The 21682-nt window shown below is 45.6% G+C and overlaps 2 protein-coding genes across 6 annotated transcripts in view; one reads left to right on the forward strand and one right to left on the reverse strand.

Moving 5' to 3' along the window:
- STK24 (serine/threonine kinase 24) overlaps positions 1-19384 on the forward strand; it is a 107881-nt gene extending 88497 nt beyond the window's left edge. Inside the window, exons 6-11 of the mRNA XM_063102934.1 lie at positions 4576-4761; positions 6585-6730; positions 8423-8546; positions 9406-9474; positions 12173-12309; positions 16382-19384. Of these exons, the coding sequence (XP_062959004.1) occupies positions 4576-4761; positions 6585-6730; positions 8423-8546; positions 9406-9474; positions 12173-12309; positions 16382-16418 (699 nt within the window). The 3' untranslated portion in view covers positions 16419-19384. The remainder of the gene's footprint in view (positions 1-4575; positions 4762-6584; positions 6731-8422; positions 8547-9405; positions 9475-12172; positions 12310-16381) is intronic.
- A 675-nt stretch (positions 19385-20059) lies between these two features.
- The window catches only part of FARP1 (FERM, ARH/RhoGEF and pleckstrin domain protein 1), a 281479-nt gene continuing 279856 nt past the window's right edge, over positions 20060-21682 (reverse strand). For all 5 annotated transcript variants that reach the window (XM_063102933.1, XM_063102932.1, XM_063102931.1 and 2 more), the window contains exon 27: positions 20060-21532. In XM_063102933.1, coding sequence (XP_062959003.1) covers positions 21451-21532 — 82 coding nt within the window. In that variant the 3' untranslated portion in view covers positions 20060-21450. The remainder of the gene's footprint in view (positions 21533-21682) is intronic.

Below are 21682 nucleotides of genomic sequence, written 5' to 3' on the forward strand. Positions count from 1 at the left end.
ACTGAGCTAAAGGGAACCTAACCTTCACTTTCTGTATATGTCTAGAACATTCTTTAATGGAGTAACCTTTGAACCAGTTTCTGTGATTCGTTGTCATTTGTCTGGGCTGCTCAGGTGTTCCCAATGTGTTTGCACACACAGGGCTTATGCCAGTATCAATGCTTACCCTAAACACTAAGTCCTGATTGCCCATATGTCTTAACCTTTGTTATTATTAACATTTTTATAGTGATTTAGGGAAATTTAGTTTTTTTTAAGAGGTCCCCAAACTTTGGAGATGGTGCCAAGGGAGATAACTCTTTTCTCCTGCCAAGAAGCCTTTGGTTTCAACACTAGAGCAGGATCTTGGCTGAAGAACTATTTTTTGTTTCCTCTTTGTAAGGTTGTTATGATTTTCTCTTTATAAGGTTCTAAATGGATTGGACTTGGATAGACATTGTTGCTGTTTCATGTCCTTTTCATTCATTCATTCAGTCAACTATTGGGCGGTAGTTGTGCCTGGTGCTGTGCTAAATAATTTATATTTTTAATGAGTAGTTGCAGTACTGAGTGTCACATGCTCTAACAGGTAAGCTGGGAAACGAGGGGAGCCCAGTGAGGGAATGTCAGAAGGAGATGGGGATGGCTTTATAGGCAGAGGGCTTTTCAATCCTCGAAGATGAGGGGAAGGATGTTCAGACCAAGTCCAGTGTGCTCAAAGAACAGGATGCTGGGAAAGGAGACTTTTGTGTATGGATTGTAGATTGCCGTCAAGAATGTGGTAGGAGGTGAGGCCAGAGACATCGACCTGCCTAGTAACTGAAATGACTTCCTGCAGACACCAGGAGGCCAGTGTTAGTATTCTCTTGTAAATCAATTGCCCTTTTTTGTCCTCAAAAGCAGTACATGTGTACTCTGTAAACTGCCACCCAAGCCCGAGCCCAGTTTTTCTGGTGTTTGGTCATCTCTGAAATAACTATTTGCAATCTAACCCTGGCGAAAAATGGAAGTAGGTGATGCATAGATGGAAAGAAATGACATTGTTAGAGATGAGTGAAGACACGGTGGACCTCGCTGGTGGTTGCTGGAATCCACACGCTTAGCCTGTCTGCTGCAGTGTGCTCACCAAGCCCTCTGGCCTCCGTGTTCTCTCCCTATGGAATTGGGAGTCACCCAGAGTCTCTGCTGGCTGGAAAGGAGGAGCCCTGGAGGTGGGGCAGGGTGCAAGCTAGGAGACAGCTGGGCTTTATTTTAGCATGTATAATGTGGGGGCCATCTTGTGTCAACCATGCACTGCTACTTAGTGCTCATAAACGTCTTTTATACCTCTGGAAGCCACTTAAAAATGTGTTCCTAAGTATTGCATCTAAGTAAGTGAATGCCTCATCTTAAATCCCTTTTTCTTTTGACAAGTTATGACTGTGATTTAGGGTTATCCATGGTTTTCTTATTCCTCTTGATTATAGAGAGTTGATTGTGGTTTCTTCTAGAATTATTTGCTATACTTTTTTTTTAATGTTACTTAAATTGTGTTGTATCTTCAGATTTGTAGCCAGCTTACTTTAACATGATATCATGAAGATTTAATGTTCTGTATTGTTTCTTCCTCCCCCATTGTTGAGAAGAGTCCTCAGTCATCAGTAGCAAATAATTCCGTGTGGTCACTCAGGAGCATGCCACCTAGACGTTCCACACGGGAAGAGATCTTCTCATAATCAGTGCCTGTATTTCAGAGCATCTGCCCTGGTAGCATTTGACTTGGGCCTATACTAAAAACTACTGTTTGTTTTCTCTGTCAGTAGTGTCTTAATGTGTGATTTCATACCTTTCCCAAATGGCAGAAAAATGGATCTCTTCTTACATCTCAAGTTTCACTTTTTGAAGATGACTGCCCTTTCCCCACATAGTTTTAAAATTCAGATGCATGCTCTAAATCTGATGCCATATTTCCTAGATCCAGTAATAGACAAACTCAATTATATTTGTAAGATTCTCCATCGGTGCCATTGTTGTTGTGTGCATAATACTGCATTAAGTTAACATGCCATCGCAGCTTAACCATTCTCCTGAGGTTGAGTGTAAGTAATGCTGTTACTGAATATTTTGGGTAGCATACACCACTTTCTGAATCTAAAATTTATTTAGGATAGAGTCCTAGGAGTGGAATTAGTAGGTTTTAACAAGCTTGGGTATTTTTGTGGCTTTGGGTTTTATTCAGGATTCCAAAGTAGTCAGTGGGTATTATTAGATGTCAGGAGGGGGAGCCTGCAGGCAGAAAGGCCATGTAGGAGCCCCAGGGAGAGGGAATATTCTAAACTAAGCCAGGTACAGGAGGGATGGAGGGAGAACGCAGGGCAGTGAGCGCTCAGGAGACACACACCTGGCACCACGCTGGATTTTGGAGGGTCCCGAGGAGATGGGTGACCATCAGGCTTGGCTGCCTGGGAGGCTGGCCCACGATTTATTTTGATGATCCAGGACAAGCGATGCCAGGGTTGGGAGGCTGTTTCCCAGTTTTCAGTCGATGCACATATGTGGAGGCAGGAGCCAGCTCCTCAGGTGCCTGCTGCCTTTCTGCTTATTGTTCGGTCCTGAGCCCTAAAGCAAGTCCTCGGGCTTCGAGGGAAATCAGTGCAGGCATGTCCCCTGCAGACTGTCAGTAGAGGCTGTTATCCACCTGGGCCTTCTAGTTACAGAGTGTGTGGAACCACGAGAAGTGCTTGGAGGCCTGTTAGAGACCATGTGGACAAAGGCCAGGAGGCAGCACGCTTTGCAAACAAATAGCAGCAGTTCTAATGAGATCCAGGAGGGCTAGAGCAGGCAGACAGATGTGGAGTCAGATTCCAGAAAGAAGCCTATTGGGTAAAGGAGCGCTGCCACATGAGAGCATGTGCTCATGTGGCCACCTCTGTTCTTGCAATACCAGTTTTTCTAGACTGATCCCTTCAGTATAAGAATTTAGTACAAAGGATTTAGAACTAATCTTGCTGACAGGTCTTGCCATCTTCACTGAGAACAGAAGAAAATGAAATAAGCGGTAGGCATCAGTCACAGGGGCTGCTGGCCTGGGGGCTTCTTGTGAGGATTTCTGGTACTTACAAAGGTCGCAGGAACATGGCAAGTGAGTCCTGACACTCCAGGGTATCAAAGATTGAAAAATGTCTGGGTCCTGAGGTCACCTAAACGATGTTCCAGCCTCCCTGTTTTCTTGCTGGGGATTGTGAGAGAGGTTTATGAGGTTCTGACTTAAGTTCTTGGAGTAATGATGGATATACAGTGCACAAGGAATAGAGCAGAGAAGCTGGACGGGATGAAGGTGTGTTCTCCACCCAGTCCCCCGAGCCTGTGTAGACTGCTTCATTTTCAGCTTCTGTCCTGTTCTCTGGGATTAGTTTCAGCTGCTGACAGTCTCCCAGCCGCCCTGCTCTTTGCATTTATGTTACACGTTCAAGGATCCATTCATTCATGTAACTGATTGGTTGTACCCACAGCACGTGCTGGGCAGGAAGCGTCAGACCGATGGACACCAAGTCCCTGGTGCAGGGCCACTCATTCCTGCCAACAATGAATCTAACACAGCCTCTAGATTTAATTAACCTCCAGGATGTTTGACAGGAAACATGGGAGGTAGAGAAACACATTAAATGACACCAGAAGGAAACCATCAGACAAATCCAGAATTTGAGACTAGTTCTTCAAGTTGATGGCACAGTGAAGATTGGGGAGTGGACTGTTCTGGATTAAAAGAGCCTTAGGTGACCTAATGCTCAACTGCACTGTGTGGATCTTGTTTGGATTCTGATTCAAATAAGCCAACCATAGAAAGTCTTTTTTTGAACAGTTGAGAAAATTTAATTATTACATGATATTATTAATTTTAGGTGTTCACATGTAGTAAAAAGTCATTATGTTGGTGTACTGAAGTACTGAGGAGAAAAATGTCAAGATGGCTGTGATTAACTTTAAAATATACAATGGCAACAAATAGACAAAGCCTGTATGGCAGAGTGTTAATAGCTATTAAATTTACTTGCTAGGTATATGGTGGAGCATTACATTAGTATTTTAGCATTCTGGGTGCTATGCACGCCCCCCCCCTTCTCATATTACAGATGAGGGAAACAAGGCTCAGAGGTTAGCTAGCCTGTCTGATATCACAGGACTTTGCCTGTAGAACTGCCATTTAAACCCAAGTCTCTGGGACTGGGGTGCCTGCTCTTGACCGCAAAGCTGTGCTTAGTTCCAAGCATGCTTGAGGGAGACCCCCACTCCCAACTCGCCCTACTGCTCATCTGTTACCTGTCCCATGACTCCAGGGACCATGCAGTGAATACCTGAGCCTCCAGCAGTAAGTGCAGTAGGAAGGGTGCCACCAGCTGTCTGCAGTAGAGAGGCAGAAGACATTTGGTATCTTAAATCTTCTGTTGTCTATTTTGAAATTATACTGAGGGCTTATGTTTTTTCTTATTGGTTAAAAGTAATGATCTTTTTCAAAACCTTAGAAGTACAGTGAGAGGTATTGTCATTTTTTCCCTAAGTATATTTATTTGAACGTGTTCCTGCTGGGTGTCTCTGAAAATGCTTTTGTCGTTGCAGGCCGACATCTGGTCCCTGGGCATCACAGCTATCGAACTTGCAAAAGGGGAGCCGCCCCATTCTGAGCTGCACCCCATGAAGGTTTTATTCCTCATCCCAAAGAACAACCCACCGACGCTGGAAGGAAACTATAGCAAACCCCTCAAGGAGTTTGTGGAGGCCTGTTTGAATAAGGAGCCGAGCTTTGTAAGTTTCCCAAGGGTCAGAATGGGCATTTCTTTGTGGGTGGCTTGACTTGGTTTAGATACATCCTGTTGAGATTTCTTTAATCACTGTTATCAGCTGTCTTCATGACGTTTTTTATTTTTCTTTTTCTAAATATGTTTTTATCATTATTTGATCTTTTAAGGATTAAAACTCTACTTAATTTAGATTTTCTATCATCTCATACCTCATTGAGCCAGAAGAATATTCTCCTCTATATTATATGTGGAATCATAAATTTTTAATATTTATAGAGGAAAATCAGGCTATAAACTATTATGCTATTTTTAGTCATGGCAAAGGCTAGCCTGAAAAAATAATGGCTGAATATGTCTTTAAAGTAAATGTTTTTAGTTTCTACTTGGCATGTGTTAGGAAACAAAAATATAAATGAGCCACCCACCTTGCCGTTTCCTCCCCTTCCTTCCTTTCTTCTTTTGTGTTTAATTGGCTCTGGCAGAGCCATACAGCAGTAATGACTACATGGCTTTACCTCATTTTCTCATGTAGCACTATGTCCTTGTTGCGTTTTTGAGTTTTCTAGAAGATTTAGCCGAAGGCCAGGCCGAGCCCCTTTTTATGAACTCTTACCTGAAAATGGGTGATTCATTCTCATGGTTTTCTCACATGGTGCCAGTTCTGGTAAAGGAAGTAAACAAGGAATGTAGCATTTCCTAAGCACCTCCAGGGGCACAGCCCAGACCACCAGGTCATCATGTGACCACTGCCTCAGCATCGGGTGGTGGTGGCAGGTGGTGGTCTGTGTGTTCTGGGTGCAGTACACCGGCACCCATGCGTGTGCAGATCTTCCCATTGAAAACGTATCTTGGTGTTGGCTCGTCCCCCCAGCTCCACCCCTGCTGAGGAGAAGGATGTGAGCATCGAATCTGAGCGCTTCTAAGATGCGTGGAGTTTCACGGTCACGTGGACAGGGAGGCAGGACGCCCCGCAGTGGCCCAGGTTTCTCACAGATTTGAATGTGAGAAGCATGCCTGGCTCTTGTTAACAGAGTTTTCGTAATTTGGAGTAAGTGGGAACTTAGTGTCACTTAACTCCTCTGTGTTCCTACTGTCTGTTCCAATTTGGGCTCCCTCTCATTGGCTTTGCCGTCCTCGGGGCAGAGCAGTTGGCCGAGTCCAGAGTGTGCTGAGTCCAGGGCATGGAAGAAGCCCTGGGCCGCATCCCAGGGCAGGCCTGGGAAATGAGCCTTCCTGAATCTGGAAAGCTGAGGCCTAAGAGAAGCCAGGTACTCTTCAATCAGGCGGGACAAGGCTATCTCCTGGCTCCTTTCCAGTTTCTTGTAGATGTTTCTAAATTAACGTATTTATCTTCTTATTTTTGGGGGTGTAGACAAACATTAGTATAGGAAGTTAACAAAGTAACACAGAACATGTATTTTCTCTCTTGTCAACATTTGTCATAAAGTGTTATAAATCTAGGAGATAAGGCTTTTTGAGTGATCCCCGGGAAGTTCTATGTAAAATTTCCCATGTAAGTGCGTTTTTCTGGGGAAACTTCTCTTGCTTTTGTTGGCTGGTTACCTGCAGATTGTTAAAGATCCCATTGGAAGTGGAATGTCATGTTCACCGCTGTACATGGAGTCTCAGTCAGAGGTGCTGAAGGACTAGACTTTGAGTAAGCTGCAGAGAAAAGGCTTTGAATAGATTGTGATCTTCAGGTATTAGTGTGGTGGGTTGACATTTTGAGGCAGAAGTCTGTTGTTTGGGGTGGAGTACAATGTAATGAAGAATGGATGTCATCTCATATTTCTGTTGTGTGTGTGTGTGCGTGCGGTGGTTGTGCAGAGGCCCACTGCGAAGGAGCTGCTGAAGCACAAGTTCATACTACGCAATGCGAAGAAGACCTCTTACCTGACCGAGCTCATCGACAGGTACAAGCGGTGGAAGGCCGCGCAGAGCCAGGACGACTCCAGCTCCGGGGACTCTGACACGTAAGTTGCTGGCCTGCGCTGTGCAGCCTGAAAGGACCCTAGTTTCTTGTTTGGGATTGTTTTGTTTGTTTTTAGATAATCCAGGTGGGTGGTGGTTCTTGCGTTCGACCCCGTGTACCGCCATTTAGGAGCTGTACATCCTCTTGATGTTGCCAGTGGGGTTTCTCTGAGTAGAATCTGTGGTAGAACTGTGCATGCAGATCTCAACCTGGTTTCTTTTCTCTTCATTCTAATTCCTGTTTTAAAAACACTGATCAGGTGAAACTGCTTTATGTATATTTTCGAAAAGACATAAATGCATGTTTTTGTGATTCCATATTGTGTTCTGGTAGATGCTTGGCGTTGTTAAAGCTCTGAGCCAGGAAGTTACTTACTAAAAAGTATCAGGTTAAGCATCTAGGAATTCTCTAGGCTGCAGAGGTGAAGTGGGTCTGGGGCCATTTCAGTGGGAGGGGACAGGGCTGCTGGCTTGACTGCTCTGATGTGAGGGCAGATGGGAGAGGCCGGGCCAGTGTAGTGTCTGTAAGTCCGAGCCTGGAGGACTCTTCTGTGCCTGTCCACGGGCCAGGACAGCTGAGTGAGAGTTTCTGGGGACAAGACCCAGAGTGTTTTTTCAAGGTCCCCCAGTGATTCCATTTTAAAGCCAGGGTTGAGACTGCTGACCTTGGAGCTGTTGAGGTAATGAATGATGCTGCAGGTGAGGTGGTAGCAATGGCGATGAAGAGACTGGAGAGAGGGTTTGAGAACCAGGACATGGGTCGGCTGAAGGAGGAGAACGTGTTCTGGGCTTCGGCAATGTGGCAGGTGGCGCTGAGGTGACGGGGCACAATCAGCCGAATTTGACGTGGGTCTTAGGGAGCGTCCAGGAGGAGATGGCTTCAGGGTGTGGCGATCAGGCAAGACGGTAGGTAGACGATACAGATTGAGGGGTCACTGCTCTGTGAAAGGTCCTTTGAGCCATGAGAATGAATGGCTGCTGAGCATGTGTGCAGAGCGAGAAGAGCCGCAGGCCTACGACAGCCCCCGGGAGACTAGCACGAGCACGAAGCCAGCCGAGAGCAGGACGACAGGGTGTGGTCCCAGGGGTGTGAGGAGATGCAGGTGCAGCGGCTATGGTGCGGGGATCGCCCGTGGGACCTTCGCCACTGCTGCTGCTGAGGGCCTGGCATGATGAGGCCCATATAGGGCACCCTTATCCAGCGATGGGGGGTCGGGGCGTGGGTGGAGGCACTTGGAGGGACACGGGTGGGTTTGAGTGAGCGGAAGGCAACAAAAGGAGTCAGCAGGCGTAGAGAGCACACCGGGACCGTTGCAGGAGCCAGGCATGGCTGGAGGAGGGGCCAGCTGGGGAGAAGTGGATGCCCTGAGCAGGGCTCTCAGTGGAGCGGGGGTGACGTTCCCAGGAGACGGCCACCTCTTCCATGTGCGGAGGAGGAGGGAGGGTATGGATGCTCTGGCACAGTGGGCAGTCCTGGGCACCTCATGCCCGTGGGCTCTCTCTTCTGTGACGCAGGAGGCAGGGGAGGCTCTGGAAGTCCCAGAGGGACTGGATGGGGCGTGCCTGGTGGGGTGAGAGTGGAGAAGGCTGGGGATGTGGATTCAGAGGCCCCATGTGGCCTGCCCTTGGAGAATCTCAGCCCCTGGAGCCAGTGCGTGCACATTGATGGAATTCGCCTGGATTTTTGTGTTAAGGGAAACAGATGGCCAAGCGTCCGGAGGCAGTGACTCTGGGGACTGGATCTTCACAATCCGAGAAAAAGATCCCAAGAATCTTGAGAATGGAGCTCTTCAGCCATCAGATTTAGAAAGAAATAAGGTACATTTGCTCGTACTAGAATTTCTAACATTTGTTGTCAGTCAGCGACATTTCTGAATCACTTTTGTGTAAAGTTACTGTGGGAGTGGGCAGGGTCGTCCACCTCATGGGAGTTAGATGGGGGTGAAGTCAGTACGAACTGACTTCATAGCTCTCTTTACCGGACTGTGTCTGTTTTGCACATTGGGGTTACTCACATAACATACCATAATTTTATGATGAGTTTTATTTAAGGAACTTATAATAAATGTATTGCTTTTGGTACTTATTTAAAACTTAATTTTGATTAATTGGCTTTATGTCTGTTTAAACACATGAAAAGCTGTACTTTTAGGACCTTTTTGAAGCTAGTGTGTAGTTTCTCTCAGGCAGTGTGGCCCAGTGGCTGTCCCTGGTGATCCTGCCAGTTCTGCTTTGATAGGCGGTTAGGTGATAAGTGTTCAGATAGAGGTTGTGAAAGTGGAAAATAAGCCTCTGTTGTATGACAGCTGCTGGTCGTAGCCACCTTCGATCTGATTTCCATTTCCAGGGTGTCATTAGTACAATACTTCCTCAGAGATAGCGCAATGATGCGTTTTGCCCAGCTGCACCCACAGAGTTCTGCTGCCTGGCTGTCTGGTTCTTTCCACGTGGCATCCAGATTCTGGTTTCCCACTGCACGGGTTCTGCATGTCACTGCAAATTAAACTTTGTAGTCTGGTGAAAGACAGTCCTATTCAGACATGAAAGCGAGCAGAAAACGTTTTAGAGTGAGGTGGTAGAGTCACCCTTATGCTTTGATAGTCCAGATCTGAAGTTTATTGAATCATCACCAGTAAATGTTACTATTTCTAATGACCTTTTTTTCCCCTCTCGTCAGATGAAAGACATCCCAAAGAGGCCTTTCTCTCAGTGTTTATCTACAATTATCTCTCCTCTGTTTGCAGAGGTAAGGTACTTGGCTGACTTTTTGGAGGGTGGGGAGAGGGGGAGAGCGAGCAGGCATACTGCTGTGGCAACATTGCCAGGAGGAGTGTAAACAAGCTAGAAGCAGCGGGCTCGGGACGTCTGCAGCAGGCCTCGTGGACGGCCGCTGGCATCAGCTCTGCCTTCTTTGGGCAGCGTCTTCTGTCAGGTCTCCCTGGGAGCTGCCCTGTGTGGCAGCCTTTAGTGTATGGATGGGACACCTGTGAACCATGCCAGATATCATTTGGGTGATTTGCAGCCTCAGTTCTGCTGCTTTCTGTAGAATCTGGCTGGGTGCAGCCTAACCTCTCGGCCTGAGACAAATTTATGGCAGTGTAAAAAGCAGATACTTGTTTTTAAGGAGATGTTGGGTTTCCTTGAGTGATCATGTGGACCAACCTGCCGTCACAGTCCACTGTAGTCCCTGCTCCAGGGGCGCGGAGGAGTAACGTCTCCCAGCGGGTGCCTGTCTCAGAGAGTGCGAGTTACCTCCCAGGTGGCTCAGTCCCTCGTCCTGTGGCTGCCTCCTTCCATGTGGCCCGCCCCCTGTGATATCTGGCCTACTGTGCTTGATCTGTTCAGGGGTAGGTTGCGTAAGAGTGAAGATCTGGCTGGTTGCTGATTTGCACATGAGTTGGAAATCATCCTTTCTCTCTCTCTTTGTGTCCCCTTCCTGACTCTGGCAGCGGCAGCGTTTAGGAAAATTCCAGTCCCCGCCTCTGTGTGGCAATTAGACCTGTGCAGGCCTGTTTGGGGGCTTCCCCAGCCTGGGCCGGGGTCCTCCTCGTGCTGAGGTGGGAGGGGAGGGAGGAGGAGGTGCCGCTGGCTTGGCCCACTCTCTTCCACTTGGCCCCCTGCCCCAGAGCTGTGGAAGGAGGGCCACCATGGAGCCAGAGGTTTCAGCAGCCACATTGGTGCAGCTTGAGACCGCCAAGCACCCGGCTTCAGAGGGGAAAGGGCGTGGCACAGGGCAGGCCAGGGCCCTGCGCTGCTGCTTTCTGGCTACAGACGTGGCTGATTTTTCTGGTATCTCTGGCTTCCTAGCATGTTTATAAGACACCGTTTTGCTCTTGTATTGCCCCTTTGGGTTTTCTAGGTGCTCAGTAGCTGTCCTGTGACCCTGCCCTTGGCCGCTTTAATAGGATCAGTCCAGCAGTTAGGGAGAAAGGCATGGCCTTTCTCATTTGCGCGAGGCTGCATATTTTTTATTGGGCCCATTTAGAAACTATTGAAACCATTATTTGGGACTCACTCCAAATTAACCTTTGTGCAGTAATAGCCTTATAACCGAAAGGTAGACTCATGGGCAGCTTTTCCTGTTTATTTTTATTATTGGTAATATTTGATAACCTAGAGTTCAAAGTGTGTAAGGTGCATTATTTTATTTAACACTCGCAGAAGCTCACTAAGAAGGGTCATTATCCCCCCCATGTACAGATGGGGACATTGAGGAGACGGGGCGTGGCTGTCCCCTGCTGTCACTCAGCATATGCCCAGGTTGCTCACTCAAGTCAGTGATGAATGGAGCACAGCCCTGCAAGGCTCGGATGGAGGAACTTTCCAGGGCTGCCCTTTCTGCCCTTCCTGTTTCTTTTCTGAGATGCAGGTGTGGGTCCCAGGGCAGGAGGGAGAGGGGTGGATTGCAGATTACTCTCGCAGGGCTTGTGAAAACACCATTGAATGATTGAGAGCCCTAGACCGATGCATGTGGTGTCTCACGGTCAGCTGTGCTGCAGTCTGTGACAAGAAAGAGCACAAGGAGCAAGTGTTCTTGGCACCCATCGCCCCACCAAGGTCAGGCCTTCTGGGTCCTCTGCATCAGAGAGGGAAGCCATTGCTTTTAGGGTGAATCTTATTCTGGATATGACAGTGTGTTCTTAAGAGCCTGGAAAGCCAAAGCTCAACGTTTTATGAGCTATTTCTTAAAGATTACCTTGAGGGGGACTCCTGAAGAGGAGGTGGTGTCTCTCATCTCTGCATCTGCCAACTGGAGCCTCTTCTGCGAGGCGTTTTGTCCCTGAGACGTGCTGTGTCTGACTCGAGCAGCTCTCGTTTTTGCAGTTCATGTTTTGGGTGCATCCTAGAAAGAGACTTAGCATTGACCTTCAACTGAGGGAGGTGCCTTGAAGACACTGTGTGATTTCTCATCGGAGCAGAGGTGCCAGGAGGGACACTGTGGATTCCCAGATTTTAGGGCTGCCACGTATTTACGTGAAATAGGATATTTTGACAGCGCTCTGGATCAAAAACACAGTTTGCTGGAGTTTTAGAAGTAACCCATTAACATTAGGAGCTAAGCTTTAGATGACCCGTGCTGCAGCTTCAATGTTGGAACCAGAATCATTTCTGATAGGGTTTGAAACTGCTTTTCTGGAGTAAGATTAAGGTTGAAATAGAAAAAGAAAATAGAGGACAGCCCTCACAATCAGACTGGGAAAAGGTATGCACGGGAAGCCCGTTTTCTCTGTCTGGCCCAGTGATGGCAATGGTTTTGCTGTGACTATTGCCCTGTGCCTACATGCTCTTCTCAGAGCATTTGAAGTGACCCAGTAGCTGAGCCAAAGCTGTTGCCAGGCTCCATGGGCTTGGAGTAGTGTAGGGTCCAGAGGTCGTTACTCCTTAAGGCGACTGCTCACTGTTCTCGTGCATCATGCTGTTTCTCCCTGTGTGTGTGTTTCCAGTTGAAGGAGAAGAGCCAGGCGTGCGGAGGGAACCTGGGGTCCATAGAGGAGCTGCGTGGGGCCATCTACCTGGCAGAAGAGGCCTGCCCTGGGATCTCTGACACCATGGTGGCCCAGCTCGTTCAGCGGCTCCAGAGGTAACTGCCCGGCACTTGCCGAGCTAGGTGTGGGAAGACTTTCCCATGGACTGGAGCACAGTTCCTCAGTGTTTCAGTCCACTTCTGTTGCATGGAACAAAATACCTGAAACTGGGTGATTTATAAAGAAAAATGAAGTTTATTGCTTACAGTTTCTGAGGCTGGGAAGACCAAAGTCCATCTGGTGGTGGCGACAGTGACCCCCAGGGGTCTCTGTCACATTACAAGATGGTGGAAGCAGAGCGGAGAGAGACAGTTCCTTATGCACTGTCCTTTCAAAGCCCTCAGAACCCACCCCTGACCGCCATTATTAATCCATTCACTAGGCACGGTCCTACAATCCAATCACCTCTTCAAGGCCCCACCTTTCCATTACCATAATAGGATTTCCCACCCTCTTAACAATCATAGTGGGGGCTAAGTTTCTAATACATAAAACTTGGGGGACACAATTCAAGCTTTAGGGAGTTTTGGGGGGACATATTTCAATCCACTACAGTTTGGTGCTTAGTTCTTGGTCTGTTTCTGTTTTCCAGTCCTCAGAATTGGAGCAGGATCAAGTTAGAGAAGACCTTTGTTCTGAATTCTAGAAATCCATGTGAATGAATGGTATGAATACGGAAACTACTGGAAAGGACCACAGAACTTTATGCATTTGTAGTTCTTGCCTCAGAAATAGAGGAGGATTTTAAAATACCTGCCTGCTCTTAATTATGCAGCCTAATTATTAGCCAGAGAAATATAGTCCTTAGCCAAATGAGTGTAACTTGTCTGTTAGGTTTAGGCTTTAAAGTCAAATGTCCAGAAACACCAGAGGTGTTGGCTCGGTGAACTCAGTGAGAATGGCCCTGGGTGTGCCCTCTTCCTGGTCAGTGGTGTGTCTGGACCCATAGACTTGTTGGCAGCAGTTTATCTGAGCCAGCATCCGGGAGCTCTCTTTCCTCCTCCTGCTGACCTTTTGCTGCATATGCTCCAGGGTGAGGAGTAAATGGGGGTTACAGTTTGGGACTTCCCTGCCCCTCTCACGAGCTTGTTTTAGGAGTATCTGTGTGAAGGAAAGTCACCCCAGGCTGTTGTAGGTGCAGTTGTTTGGTGGTGTTTGGATACAGTGGAGGTGCCCCAGCCAGCAGTTTTGTGACCTGGGGGATTTGTCACCAGGCTTTCCTTCACACTCTGTACCTTCCTCGCTCCCTGCAGCACCAGGCAAGTCATTGCTTTGATGTTCGCCTTTAGGTGTCCAGGCTAATGCTCCCTTCCAAAGGGTGGCTGAGCCTTGCTGTAATTAGGAGCATTTCCAGGTCTTTTCTGAGGTTGCTACTTGACAGCACACAAAAAAGCTTTGGGGCACGTAGGGTCACTTTTGCCATTTGGAAGTGATGATTGAACGGGCTGCCCACTGCCCTGTGAAGAGCTCCTCTAAGTGGGCACATCCAGAGAAAACTACAGTCTTTATTCAGGTCCCTTAATAAAAGACAGTTCAACTTTGTAACTTGCTCTGAAGTTTTGGGTAGAAAATAAAAACTGTTTACTTGTCTGCCTTCAATTTTGAGGCAATTGAAGGAATCAGTGATCTTTCTGGGTGATCTCTCTACACTTCCACCCTCCCCCCGGATACTAAAAGCAACGTAACAAATTATAGGAATAAAGGAAAATAGAATGAAAAAGTCACCCATGTGCTTGCCCAAACACAAAACTTTTTGGTTTCTTAAAGAAACTTGGTATAGCTTCATACCTCATTCTAGTGGCATTTATTCTCATTCAAAAGAGCCTTATAATAAAGCAAATAGAACTAAACCAGTAACTGGTGGTATTGTTGTTATCTTGTTTTGGGTTTTGTTTTCTGCTTTCATAATGTCACTTTATAGTTGGTATTTTCTACATTTTACAGAATTGCCTGAAATTGTTATGAATGATTTATATATGTGACTTGATTTCCCCAGCAGCTCCAGGGCACAGATTGAGTGACCTGTGCATATTTAATTGGTCCAAGTTTCCCAGTTCCAGGGCCCCCTTACCTCCCTGTTCCCCTTCCTTTAGTTGCTGATTGAAGTTGGTCTATACCAGTGCTGTCCAGTGGAAATATGTGAGCCACAGAGAGAATTTTAAATTTTCTCATAGCTGTATTAAAAAAAAGTGAAAAGAAACACGTGACATTAGTTTTAATAATGTATATTTATAACCTGCTACATCCAAAGTATCATTTCAACATGTTATCACTATAAAGTTATTAGATATTTTACATTCATTTTTTTCGTACTACATCTTTGAAATCTAGTCTGTATTTTACACTTACTAGCACATCTCAATTCAAATTTAAGACATTTCAGATACTAGATCGGCACTTGGAGCCGGTGCTTACTTTAGCGCAGACCTGGAAGTACGTGACTTCTGTGTTACGGTTAGTGTTTTACTGTCCGTGGATACGTTGGAGATGCTGAGTCTCTGTCTCTGCTTCTCCTCAGTCTCAGGACCCCTCTCTGTTCTCTCTGCCCTCTGTGATGGGTGCACCCTCCTTGCTCCTCGTTCTTCAGATGACCTGGCTGTTGGGGTCCTTGTCTTGTCCCTGCAGACATGGTTGAGTCCACCTGTTCCTTCCCTCGAGGCCTCTGAAGCTCTTACTGAGCGTCCACCCAGGAGGATGCCAGAAGCACACGGTGGCCGGGGCTCGGCTTCTGCCAACCTGGCGCCCGAGCACGCCAGTCCAGTGCCTCACCTCTGCACAAGTGCCAGTGGGAGTCTCGTCTCAAGCGTTCTCACAGCCTTTCTGTCTCTTAGTCTGAATTCATGTTTGGGTCCTTTTGTGTGACATCAGCTCATCCCATGATTTAGTCATTTATATTTCTTGGAATTTGAGTCTTAGGATCTGTGGCTAAGGCATGCTTCTCAAGAGGATCTTATGTAACCACTTGTTCTCTGGAAGGGTGCCAGGCATCTTAGATGCTTTCAGAGCAGAGCTCTAGATTGGAATGTTTGAGATAAGTCCTGTTAATATGTCTTCAGCCATCTCCTGGCTCTGTGACTTTTGGAGTGTTGAGGTGGCTGAGGAAGTCTTGGCCATGAGGGGACCCTCACCCCCACCCTTTTTTGTATTCTAAAGCAAGACAGTGCTGTAGAATTTTTGGAAAACAGAAGAAATTTCCCATGGTCCCACCACTGTAGCCCAATTATTGTTATCTTTTGATGTGTTGTCTTCTCTTGTTGTATACATGTCATCAACTTAATGAATTTGTTTGCATACCTGCATATTATAGCACACATGATTTTTCTAGACATGCTATAGTATTCAGGATAAAGAAATTTACATATAATTGGGCAGTACATGTATTGAAACAGCAAACTGTACCCCACAAATCTGTGCAAGTAAATGTTAAAAAAAGAAAAAAATTGTACATGTAAATGATACATGTATAGTGCCCGTTTGTGTACTTATTAACATATTTTTCATATTGCGTAAATATAGATAATTGTAATTTTTAATTTTTATTATTTCATTTATTTGCATAATTCACTTAATCATTTCTCTACTGTTGGGCATCAAAGTTGCTTCCAAACTACTATACTTACAAAAAATCCTGAGGGACATCTTTATGCAAATACTTTGTTCCTCCTTTGGACCATATTTCTGAAACAATTCTAGGAAGTGGATTTCTGGACTATGTCAATATTTTTGTGGCCAGAAAGGGTTTCCAGCACTTGTACTCATCAGCTATAGACTGGCCTCCCTGGAGTCTTACTGTTTCATTAGGTATTAGTGAGTTTTAGTTTTTAAAAATCGATTAGAAGTACAGGAGTATCATCTGCTGTTTATTCACGTTTCTTCTCAAAGGAGGCTGAACACACTTTCACTTTTTGCTAAGTAATGTAAAGTTTTTGTGTTGGAATCAAGATTTTCTTAATCTTGATGGGTTCTTTGTATGGTTGATTTATTAATCCATTGATATATGCTCCACTGGCTTTTTTATGACTTGGGATTTCTATAGAAACTAAGATTTTGGTTATTATTTGAATTCTTGCACTGGGGGTTCGAGACATGACATTTATTTACTTTATTTCTCTTTGTGTTTTCCCCTAGATATTCTCTAAGTGGCGGAGGAACTTCATCCCACTGAAATTCCTTTGGCATTTGGGATTTTGTTTTTCCTTTTTTCTTCTTCGTCCTCCTCCTTTTTAAAAGTCGAGAGCCTTAGCTGACTCCGCCGAAGAGGACCATCCTGCAAAGCGGCGGGAGCCTGTCCAGGGACACACACGGTCCTCGCTGTGCCGCAGCCAGATGAAGTCTCTCAGATGGGGTTAGGGAGTGTCAGCTCCTTCAAGTGATTGTTTTATTTTATTATTCTTGTTTTTAATTTTAACCATAGTGCACATATTCAAGGAAAGTGTCTTTGAAAAGAGAAACAAACCCTGAAATGTATATTTGGGATTATGATAAGGCAACTAAAGACATGAAACCTCAGGTATCCTGCTTTAAGTTGATAACTCCCCCTGGGAGATGGAGAGCGTGCTGGTGGATCAGTGTACAGATTTGTATATAGTGTCATTTTTACAGAAACCCTTCTTGCGTGCATAAGGAATCACTGTGTACAAATTGGCCAAGTGCTTCTGTAGATAATGTCAGTGGAGTAAATATTTGATAGGCCATAACTCAAGTCTATTGCCTTGCCTTTATTACATGTAAATTTTGAATTATGTGACCAGTGATTTGGGTTTTATTTTGTATTTGCAGGGTTTGCCATTAGTAATAATTAATGCCCCTCTGTGGTTCACTCGTATTTGTACCTCAACACATGCAAATTTTCCTCGTTTGCCCCACCACCCTTTTGGTACACTTAGAAGTTGATTTCCTTTTTCATTGATGGTACTATTTCTTAGTGTTTTAAATTGGAACATATCTTGCCTCATGAAGCTTTAAATTATTTTAAGTTTCTCCCAGATGAAGCACTCTCATCTAACATTTGTTTGGAATCGTGCCACTGCCGGTCTGCGCCAGGTATACCGTCCTTTCAATACGATTTTCTGTTGCACCCTGTAGTGGAATCTGCATATCATCTTTCCCACCTAAAATTGTCTGACTGCTTACACAAATAAATTTTATAATACACTTACTTTGCATACTCTCCTTGAAACGTGACTGTGCAGAGGAAAGGGCACCTGCTGTGTCTGTGTGTGTATGTGTGATGAGACAGTGCAGAAGACTCCAGGGAAAAGTGCCCAGATGTCAAAACGCTGAACATCCAAGTGTGTTCCCTATGCAACTTGTAACATTGGTCATTGAGAAGACGTGGTTTGAATACTGCTGATTTGTGAAATTGCTATACCTCTTGCCGGGGGCCTTAAGGGTTTAGTCCTCTGAAAGGAGCCAGTGTCCACTAGTGCTGTCAGCCAGGGTGTCTGTTTTTCTTGGCTTGCAGGGCCTTGCTTTGCAAGGGGGGAAATAATCTCTGGGTTTCTGGGATGGGAGGGAGTTCTTGTAGCAATTGTTGACTGTCTGGTGTAGGTACTTGTGGCATTCTTTTATATTTGTTGATGCTAATTATAATTATTGTCATCTCTTGTGAGAGTACCAGTTCTTTAGAAGGAAGACCAAGGATTTTGGAAGCAAGGAAGTTATTAGGTGAATTTTTGGAATTTAAGCTCAGCTACCTACTGGTCTAGGGGGTAGATGTTACAGGTAGAAGACAGAGGCCTGAGCCTGAGATGTTTGAGTGGGTGGTTATTGTTTAGATGTATTATTAATGGATTCTAGTTTTTAAACTCTAAAATCAAATCAGGATATTTTATTAGAAGTGGATTTGGGTTGAACTATTAATTTCTATAAGGGGTATGTTTTGGTTAGGGAAAGTAGAACTGAATTGCTAATTCTTACTGTATGCATTAGTCTGCAGCAAGAGTTACATTAAAACATTTCATGTTTCTAGAGGGTGTTCTGTATGGGGGAACTATTTCCTTCCTTACATGAGGCATAAGCCAAAGGTCAGTTTTGTTCATTGCGGGAGAAAGAATCACTTAAAGAAATGAGTTCATGTTCTCCAGAGTGTGCTGCTTGTCTTGATTTTAAGAGCCAACACAGACAGCAGCTTTTCTGACTTACAGGGTTCTTCAAAGTTACAAATGGACGACGTCACCATTTTTGATGCTGAAGCCATAACTGTGGTTATGCTGCTAAGTGGACTGGATTTTAACTGAGTATATTGGTATGATTTGGTTAGCAGATTCTGTGCAGTCACTAGACTTTAATAATCCACAACTCCATCTCCTGGTAAAAGCAAATGATTCTTTTAGAATTTAATGGAAGCATTTTCTGTCCATTCAGCTTCCTGGAGGAGATGTGGTTTGACTGGAGTTTAAAAGCAGTTCACCTCCATGTACAGTCTCCTCTGGATTGTTACTTTCTGTAGACACGCAAAATCAGCTGAAGTATTTTTTAAGGGCATCTTGTTTAGCCAAGGAAGCTAGTAGCATTTGTGTATCTTCTTCCAGTCTCAATGTAAACTGCTGTTGGTCTTTAGCCAGATGTGTGAGCTCAGTATTCAAGATGGGTTTACTATCACTCCGAAGCCTCTCCATGCCAAACCCGAGCTGCTAATGGCTTGTCTGCCTGGAGACCCCAGACCGTGCTGATGCAGCTAGTGTGGGAAATAGTTCTGCACGACAGTGAGCAGCGGCATAGCCACTGCCTGTGGGACATGCTGACTGTGTTTGGCTGGTGGTTTATGCCCTTTTGAAGTTGGCTTTCTGTGTCCCAGCTGGCTGCACAGCAAGGTGGGCCACCAGGGGTTTTGGGACGCTGTGGCAACCGGACAGCTGGGCTCCAGGTGCCACCTGCCTTCCAAGTCCAACAGTTTTGTTCTCGAGTTGCTCTTGTGGAGTGTCTGGTTTGGTTCTTTATGTGGCATTTTGTACCTTTCTTTCGGCAGTGTGTGGTCCATTTATAAGTGTTTTTATATTTCCTTCCTTAACAAATGTGGCTTCTGTATTTCTGCTACAAAATATGCAACGAGGTGGCGAGCACCATGGGGCGTGTTCTTAAGCACAGGCGCTGTACCACACAAGGGTCAATAAAGTTCACAGAAAATGATGGCTTTTGTGATTTGTGTTGTATGTAGGGGGCGTCTGAAACTCCGTCTGTTCCTGGCAGCTTGGGAATGGACTAAATAAGGTGCCTAACTTAGTTTCCCTCTGAAGTCTTGGGAGAAACAGGTGCTGGTAACAGATTGGAGCGGTAATCATTCAGAAATACTGACATGGGAGGCCACTTGGTCCCCAAGTCTTCCTGAGTTTAGTGATGGGGGACTTCTGGAGGGAGCTCTGCCATCTTGCTGCTGGGTGAGTGGGTCACATGCTCTTGGGCTCCGTGTTCCCCAGGTGTCTGCTCCGCCCCATGCAGCCCCACCTGGGGTGTGGAAGAAGCCCCAGGGCGCAGTTTCAGCGTGCTGAGCCCCTGCACGATGGGCTTTACTCCACAGGGGAGGAGGGGAGCCCTCCGGTCTCTCTGCTCTCATCAGTCTATTTATAACTTCTGTTAAGGATGCCACCAGTCAGTCTGCAAGAATGTTCTATTTCCTCCATACCAAGTTTTCCAAAACATGTTGCTTGTCTTAGTGACTCTGTCCTTTTTCCCTTCTACGTCCATCCCTGCTGTCCCCCCAACCAGCACCCCGTCCCTCTGCCCCCCGGTGAAAATAAAGGCGAGAGACAAGGTTGGTTGTTTTGCCTTAAAACTTCAATATGCTGGATTGTGGCGTGAGGTATTTTTATTCCCTTTTGTTAGTACTGAAAACCATCTGGTACATATTGTAAGGCAAATGATTAACACAACCCAAGCTGCTCATCCGTTCGTAACCCGCCATTTCCGTGTACGCCAGCCACAGCTCCATGTGTTCCTCTTTCTTAGGTAAGTACTTAGGCTTTCCCAGTTGTGGGGACAGGGCACCAGAAGACAACTGTCTGTGTTGAACTGGCTGCTGCCTCCTCTGGATGTTTTAGATTTGTGTTAGAAAGGGCTTCGGAATTCTAAGGGAATAGCAGCCACCCTAGTCACCATAGAGAATAGGCAAATGTTTCGACTAGTGGGCCCAAGCAGTTGCTGGAAACCATGTTCTCTGTGTAGTCCGACTGTCGAGGTGTGGTGTCATACTGTCAGTACCCCATGCCTGGGGGGGATGAGTATAAAAAGGTAAAGAATGTTGGTTTTAAAGACAGGCACAATATATACTACTAGAGAATGTGCAGTTTCAAACCACAGTTGCAGGAGGATACAGGTATAAGGGTGCTGGGGGGACTACGTACCATTACTTTATAGTGTTTCTGCATCCACGTAAGCTCACAAAAACTCTCCGTAATGTAACATACCACAAATGGCCCTGATTAATGACATACAGGTTTTCATGCTTGTGAAACAGCAAAACACCACAGCTTAATATCTTCTCATTGTATATACCACTCACAGTACAGTGATAGTCCAGATGTCGCACTGGATTTCTGCTTCTCTTAAGACAACCGAGCTACAGTTTGTAAATAGTAATCATGTAACAATTTGGTCAACCAAGAAGTAGGTCCGGTAAGTTTTCACTGGAGCACAAAATCCCTAAGTGGAACGTAGTGTGCTGAAAATTGCTTATTAAAGAAGTGGGTCCTACTAACTCCCTATTATTATAAAAGTACAAAGATTGAAAAAAACGAAATCTGAAAATGATCTCTTTTGCTTAAGACTGTGCTATGTGTATTGCAAACACTGGAAAGTCCATTTTTTAAAACACAGCAGCCTAGAGATGAAAATAATAGAAAAAGGGCACTCGCCCTGTCTTTTGGTTGAACAGTTGTGGAGGGAAAAGTGTCATTTGGCACTCTGTTAATGACAATGTTTTAATACTGGCACAAACTAAAGAACCCTCCCCGGAGAAAGAAAGGTGACAAGCCACCCAGGAGTGCAGGTGGGAGCACTGTTCCATCCAGATGAGAAATTAACAGCTGAGAAGACAGGGTTAAAAAATGCTTCTGTAGAGACAGATGAGAGTTGCCGTAAAACCATGTTTTTTGTTTTTCAGACAGTTGTTAATTTTACTAGGCTTCATTAATACAGAAGAAAGTAAATGTCCTCCAGGAAAGCAGCGACTGCTGTGAAACAAGGGATGGGTCCAGCTGTCAGTACACATGAGATTCTTTGTGACTCAAAATGTGGGCCCGTGAAGCTGAGCTGGTGGCACTTCGGATCACCTCCATCCACCTAAAAACAGAAGGAAGTCATATAACTACCTTGGGCCACTTTAAAAAAACCCATTGCACTGGTTTTTCTTTTCTCGTTTGGACAGCTGATGGTCGCTACTTACAAAAACAGCATGAGGTAACACAACGCCACCTGGTTTGTAACCTGCCA

Source organism: Cynocephalus volans, chromosome 7 (assembly GCF_027409185.1).
Source record: "Cynocephalus volans isolate mCynVol1 chromosome 7, mCynVol1.pri, whole genome shotgun sequence".
Classification (NCBI taxonomy): Eukaryota; Metazoa; Chordata; class Mammalia; order Dermoptera; family Cynocephalidae; genus Cynocephalus; species Cynocephalus volans.